Genomic DNA, 7,239 nt, shown 5'->3' on the forward strand with positions numbered 1-7,239 from the left:
CCCCAGCCGCTACCGTCGGATGGTCTTCGCCTCAGAACGTCCCCGCGGCGAGAACGAGACGCGCGCCTTCGGTCGTGGTGACCATGGTCCCCTCCACGCTCGTCTCTGCTCGAGCCCCTCCTTCCATGCCTCCTAGCAGGCTCATCATCCCAGCTCCGGCGTCTCCCAGAGCCGCCATCTCCGCCGTCCTCGTCAGAGCTACCTCCGCTGCTGTCATCAGTCCAATCCTCAGCCGGGGTCATGTCTTCCGCGTGCACCATTATATAGACCTAACCAAATTATCAATACATACATCCATTTATTTCCTCTCAATCTATGTATCTTCTCAGCATTTTATTTTTGGCTGAAAAGTGAATAAGGGGCTCCGGAAATTTGCCATTTCATCCTACTACAAAAAAAAACTGGCCTGATGTAGTTGGAGGATCCGCCAGATTTTATTCGTGAGCTTCTCATAATCGATGTAACTATATACTAATCCCGAAGCAGTAGGCTTCGCACGTGCTCGTAATATATTTTCCTCGTCAGACCTAGGGGACTAGGAGAATTTAACGAGGCGGACTGCTAACTTAATATATTTTGCTTTTTTTTTTAAATAAAAGCCTGATGTAGTGATGTGGCCCAGCATTGAATCCGTGCACTATCCCTGTGTAAGCCACCGATCAGCAGTCGCTGCGCCGCCGCCCCGCCTTTTCCCAGGTGTGATTTCCGTTCCCATGTTCCCGCTGCTCGGCGATCTCCGGCGACGCCTTCTCGCCTCAGCCCCTAGACCACCACCCTTGCACCGCCTCTCCACCACCACCTCCACCCCGGCAACCCGCGTCCCTAACACCCCGGTGGCCGTCCTCTGGGACCTCGCCGCCTCTCGCCCGCCCTCCAAACTCCCCCTCTACGACTCCGCCGTCCGCCTCCACCTCGCCGCCTCCTCCTTCGGCCGCCTCCGCCTCTCCGTCGCGTTCCTACACCCCACCCACCGGCTCCCCGCCCTCGACCCGTCCGCCGACGCCAAACAACTCTGCCGCGTCTGCGGCCGCGGTTTCCGCGCCCGCGACGCGCTGCTCCGCCACTTCGACACCATCCACACCCGCGAGCACGCCAAGCGGCTCGAGCGCATCGAGTCCGCCCGCGGCGACCGCCGCGTGCGCCTCGCCGCGTCCCTCTCCCTCAAGCTCTCCAAGTACGCCAAGGCCGCCCGCGAGCTCACCGCCGGCGCGAGCCCCGGGTCCCCCGCCGACGAGCTCCACCGAGCCGGAGTCAGCGCGGAGCTCTCCAGGTACCCGTCGGCCTCCCTTCGGGAGCGCGCGCAGGAGGTGCTCGACGAAGGGTCTGTGAGGTGCCTGATGCTGGTGTCGGGGCAGGACGCGCTCTCCCCTCTGCTCAGGCTCGCGAGGGAGAAGGGCGTGCGCTTGGTGGTCGTTGGCGGGGAGTCCGGGCTCGCAAGGTGGGCCGACGTGGGGTTCACCTGGTCCCAGGTGATCGCCGGGAAGCCCAGGACGGCGGCGCCATCCCTGTCTGGGAAATGGCGGGACAGGGATGTGCTTAAGAGGCTGGAATGGAGGTATGAAGAGGACGACGACGAGGAAGATGTGGTGTTTGAGGAGGATGGCGATTTGGATGGGTCGGAGGAGTTGGTGGGGAGCACAAACCGAAAGCCATGGTGGAAGCTGGAGTCTGACGGCGAGGACTCCTGCATTGGTGGTTGAAATGGTAAACCGCCGTTTTGCATGTAAGTTTGTGCTCATTTGCTACTTGGAATGAGATCCGTAAGATTTCAGAATAACTATGGCATACGTCGAAGAGTTTCGAATCTGAAGTAAAATGCAAGGCAAAGCTTAACAAGTAACACAAGACTGTTGTGTCACCGCGGGGCGAAACAAAATTCAGAAAAGAATTACACGAACTTACAAACTAATACTCCCTCTGTCCATTAATAGATGTCCGATGGTTCGTTTAAATTCGGATGTATCTATACACTAAAGTGTGTCTAGATATATTTGAATTTAGACAAACTTTTGACATCAAAAGATGGACAGAGGTAGTAGCATATTTTAGTATGGACATATTGCGTTATTTTTGTCTAGTTTTCTAGCGTTTGGTCGAATTCAGTCAAATTTGCCTCAGTAGCAACTAGCCAGCCACCAAAGACATGTTCCCCAAATCCTGTCTGCAACCAGTGCAGCAACCAACTAATGAAGCAATCGTCAAGAGTTAAAAAAACTAAGCCCCCGATCAAATAAGGGAAGGTGGGAGGGAAGAAGATAGTTTTGTCAACGCCAAACCCCAAACCACCTAATCTCACGTGCCCCATTGTTCAAGGTCAAGTCCACTGCCTGTTCATCCTTCGTCACATCGACCAGCCATTGTTGTGCCACCAGGTTGTGACCCTGCAGTGCTAAGGGGAAACCATGGTTGAACCTGAAATTGGATGGTGACAACTCTTGTGTTAGAGGTTGAATAATGAGTGGTAAGTTACTAAATTGGCACATAAAGTGGGTGCTCATTTTCTGCATGGAAGGAAGTACGGACCAATGGGACCATAAAGTTGAGTAATATTTTTCCACCTAAACCGGGGTTATGTATGGAAAATCTTTGTTCCAGTCTGATAAGTTTGCAAGGGGTTAAGCTAAGCAGGAGTGCAGTTTTACATTATCTGAACTCATGTAACTGCCCTTGGTAGAGTCAGCTAGTCTACCTGGTCTAGGGCGTAGATTGTAGGGGTGGAAGTGTGCTGGACGAGGGAGAGGAAGGCGGCGCGGGCGGCTGGCCGCCGTCGCGAGGTTGGAGGAAGGCGGCGCAAGGGGAAGAAGCGGCGGCTAGGGCAGGGAAGACCGACTCCTCAAGGAGTCGGCAGTAACGATCTATAAGATCAGTTTATTGCCTGGTTTCTCACGTACGTTTTACAGCAGTATAAATAAGCTAATGAAAAGGATAAATGGGCTAAGCTCCTAATTTAGGCCCACTAATGGGCTTCCTCCTGCTACAGGCCAAACCGGTCATAACATCTCTCCCCGCCTTCTCAAACAGCTCGTCCTCGAGCTGGATAGCTGGAAACTGCTCGCGGAACTCATCCCGGAACGGCGTCGGCCTTGGAGACGGCCGCGTCAGCCAGCCCAGCTGTGGCGACATCAGCCGCAATGTCGTCTACGGTCTCCAAGTAGAAGAGGCGTGGACAAACGTGGCCCGGTACATAGAGCTCGTCGCAGTTGAAGCACAACCCTTTACGACGGCGCTCAAGTTGTTCGGCCGTGGTCAGCCGACGGAAAGGCCGCGTCGCGGCTGGATCGGAGTGCCCCGCATGAGTCACGGCCGTGAGCGCCTGGCCTGGTGGTGTCGGTTGAGGGCGGGCGGCTGGCCGAACGTCGCTGGCCGGGAAGGCCTGCTGCATGGCCCGCGCGTGCTGCTCGAAGGCGCGAGCGTAGTACATGGCCGACTGCAGGTCCTAGGGATCCCGCATCTCCACGTCGACGCGAATGTGGTCCGGCAGTCCGCCAATGAAGAGCTCGGCGCGCTGCTGCCCCGTCACCCCGGGCGCATGGCATGCGAGGGCCTGGAAGCGGTCGGCGAAGTCCTGTACCGTGGTGGTGAAGGCCAAACGCCCGAGTTCCGCCAAGCGACTTCCGCAAATCGGGGGGCCGAAGCGTAGAAGGCAGAGCTCGCGGAAGTGGTCCCATGGGGGCATGCCGCCCTCGTCCTGCTCGAGGGAGTAATACCATGTCTGGGCGGCGCCGCGGAGGTGGTACGAGGCGAGCCAAGTCCGGTCCGAGGCGAGGGTGCGCTGCCCTCGGAAGAATTGCTCGCATTGGTTGAGCCAGTTGAGGGGGTCCTCGACGCCGTCGTACGTGGCGAAGTCGAGCTTGGCGTAGCGTGGGGGGTTTGGGCCAGCGGCGCCCTGGCCGGGGTACTCTGCGCGGCCAGCGGAAGGCTCCGCAAAGCGCGAGTATGCCGGCTCCGGAAAGGAGGGCCTCAGAGGGTCCCCGGCGGTCGTGTAGACAGGAGGAGGCGCCGATGTGCACGAGTAGACGGGCGGGGGCTCCGTCGTGGTCACCCACGTCGGGAGCCGTGAGGGCGACGGCGGAAACTGCACTCGCTGGATGGGGACACCCTGGGGCAGCGAGGCGGGCCCGACGCTGGGGGCCGGCTGCCACGACGACCACAGCGGTGGGGGCGGCGAGGCCGGGGGCGGGGTGGCCACGCCCTGGACGGGCGGAAACGCCGGCGCGGCCGAGTAGGCGCCGAGGAGCCGGCGGCAGCGCGGCGTGGTCATCCCCCGAGTGCCGATCGTACGGGCGGATGCCTTGGACCGCGGTGGCGAGGTCGCGGATGGCCGTCGAGAGCTCCCGCCGCGAGAGGAGGGGAGCGGCGTCGGCGGCCTCCGCCACGGGCGGCGGCGAGCGCGGCGGCAAGTGCGTGGCGGCGGTGGAGGCCGGCGGCGTCTCGGAGGTGGCGGCGATGGTGGCGGCGGGTTGGCCCAAAGACATGATCGTAACCGAGGAAGCTGATACCAAATTGGTAGAGTCAGCTAGTCTACCTGGTCTAGGGCGTAGATTGTAGGGGTGGAAGTGTGCTGGACGAGGGAGAGGAAGGCGGCGCCGGCGGCTGGCTGCCGTCGCGAGGTTGGAGGAAGGCGGCGCAAGGGGAAGAAGCGGCGGTTAGGGCAGGGAAGACCGACTCCTCAAGGAGTCGGCAGTAACGATCTATAAGATCAGTTTATTGCCTGGTTTCTTATGTACGTTTTACAGCAGTATAAATAAGCTAATGAAAAGGATAAATGGGCTAAGCCCCTAATTTAGGCCCACTAATGGGCTTCCTCCTGCTACAGGCCAAACCGGTCATAACAGCCCTTATGTCTGCATGCCATTTGTTCCCTTTCGGTTCCAGTATTAACCTCTAGCGATCCATATCAGACTCAGAATGAGGTTTAAAATGGACACCAAGTCACCGACGGATGTATACTGCCAGTTTTGTAAAGAGGTTCTATATTAGAATGGTGCAACCTTTCTATTTACAGCATCTGTGGCAACTTAATATTACTGAAATGTTGTTCATACTGCATAGATCGTGTGATACTGCAGCATTTATTTTATTTATTGGATTTCTTACAAGTTCAGTACTTCAGTATAACTGTCATTTGTTGCACCGTTAGCACAAACTCCGTATGATTGAGAAGGATCCTCATTTGTTGCACTGTTGACACTGCAGCATTTATTTTATTTATTGGACTTCTTACAAGTTGAGTACTTCAGTATAACTGTAGTTTATTGCACCGTTATCACAAACTCCATATGGTTAAGAAGGGTCCTAATACTCTCCTTTTTTTGACATTCAGATGGCACAAATGGTGTATATGATCTTTGAATTCAATATTGAAGGGTTTGGTCATGTTATGAACTAAAGCACCTGAAACATCTGACTCTCTAGAGAGGCTGGCGAGCAAGTCATTTGCAACAACAACCGAGCCAAGCATCATACTTCTGCAAATACACTAGTACTTGTTTGGGATATGCCAGGTTTTGAAAGCTTTTCTGTATTAAACTATTTAAGTGTCAGTAAACTGGATGCAAACACCAAGGAAACCGGGGTGAAGTAAACTTGCAGAGTTTCAGAAGAAAATAGGCCAGCTAAGCAGAATGTATAATGCACTAGAAGTCCCTTATGTAACCTGAAGTTGATTATGCCATATTAACGCCTTCGTTATCAAAAGAGGTTTTGTGTAGCTTTTTTTCGAGAACGCCGGTTCTGTGTACAGTGAACTAGGAGCAGGTCGAAGGGAAGCGGCAAATTGTCCATTTAGAGAGCTCTCTAAAACATTTGCTGTTTCAGTTTGCACCGACACTTCGATGAAAGCGGGAAATCCCACTCTCTGAATTCCATTCATATAAGTCTCCGTTTCTCATCTCACACACATTTAATACACCATAATTTTGATTCAACACGGACAATCCACAAAACAATATGGCAGTCCAAAACAGAATAACATGACGGGGCTTTATTAATGAGTCAAATCAAGCAAAGGGTACGTGACATTTCTTCAGATGCTGGGAGGACAAGCAGCGGACGGAGAAGGAGTTTGTCGCCACTAATCTATGTCCGTCTGGTGCTGTGATGGTCGCGGATGGTTTTATACCGGTTGAATGGATTCTTGTAACATTAAGCAACCCGATTCTGGAACAATCAGGACTTGCATTCGTCTTTAGTTGAACTTTTGAGTCTGAGATGGATTATGTGCAGTTAGATGTCACAAGCCCACTTTTTATGGGTAACGCTACGCGTCGGTCGTATGATGGGAAGCCCAGAAATCGGTCGTTCTCCGCGCCGTAGGATCGTGATCCGACGTCAAGAATCATCCGCAATGTAATTTTTGCATTTAGCCCCCTGGTTTTCGGAAACTCAACCCGCAGTCCTAATCTTCCCAAATTAAACTGAAAGGTATATCCCTTTGGACACGATCTTCCCCATATTAACAGCAAAAATGCCACCCCCTAGGACAAATCCGACTCAGACCGACTATTGAAAATCTCACTTGGCTTACAGAAAATATATACTATTACAACAAAAGTTTTACAACAAAATTTTAAAAATTAATGTTATAAAATATGGTTAAACAACAACTATTTTTCTACAGGTTGGTTAACAATAAAAATCGGTAGCAATTACAACAAAAATTGACATCTATTACAATAAAAAGACGATCACAACAAAAATGGTCAAGCAATAATAAATTTGCTACAAATTTAGTTACAACAAAATTTACCACCTATTTTAGTAAAAATTATAGACGATTACAACAAAAATCACAAACTTGTGGCAAACGCCTCGGTAAACATTACAATATCTCGTGTGTGCTTTGGCTACAAAACTTGTACGCCTTTGTTACAAAAATTACTAACTTATACAACATCGAGAAAATCACAAAAAAAATTGTTCATAGCAGACTAGATCCCACCGACACGGCACACGTTAGCTATCAAATCACGCATCCAGAAAAAAATCTAGCAGAAGGTTGTGCAACGTTGGCTAACCACTGGGTGCACATGGGCTGATGGGTTTGGAAAAAAACGAACGGAAGGTGGTCCAGACTAAAGACGGGGGGAAACGGGCCAGCAAGGCACGACCGATCGCCCGCGCGGGATCGGTCGTCGGATATTGTAAAAAGAAAAAACAAATATCTCTCTCTCAAACACAACATTTGAAGATACAACACAACAATTCATGCAAAAACCATAATAAATAGTCCAATAGAAA

The 7,239-nt window shown here is 52.5% G+C and overlaps 1 protein-coding gene across 2 annotated transcripts; it reads left to right on the forward strand.

Moving 5' to 3' along the window:
• Positions 1-644: 644 nt before the first annotated feature.
• On the forward strand, positions 645-5,725 carry LOC127335161 (uncharacterized). Of its 2 annotated transcripts, none has more exons than XM_051361750.1 (2): positions 645-1,723; positions 5,324-5,725. In XM_051361750.1, the coding sequence occupies exon 1, from the start codon at positions 714-716 to the stop codon at positions 1,698-1,700; it is 987 nt and encodes a 328-aa protein (XP_051217710.1). In that variant the 5' UTR covers positions 645-713; the 3' UTR covers positions 1,701-1,723; positions 5,324-5,725. The 2 variants fall into 2 exon arrangements, with proteins under 2 accessions (XP_051217710.1, XP_051217713.1); XM_051361753.1 differs by having other exon boundaries at positions 645-1,704.
• The last annotated feature ends 1,514 nt before the right edge of the window (positions 5,726-7,239 follow it).

Source organism: Lolium perenne, chromosome 2 (assembly GCF_019359855.2).
Source record: "Lolium perenne isolate Kyuss_39 chromosome 2, Kyuss_2.0, whole genome shotgun sequence".
Taxonomy (NCBI): domain Eukaryota; kingdom Viridiplantae; phylum Streptophyta; class Magnoliopsida; order Poales; family Poaceae; genus Lolium; species Lolium perenne.

Bases quoted from the DNA above. Each gene is read 5' to 3' on its own strand.
- LOC127335161 (XM_051361750.1), top strand. From the start codon at position 714: ATGTTCCCGCTGCTCGGCGATCTCCGGCGACGCCTTCTCGCCTCAGCC.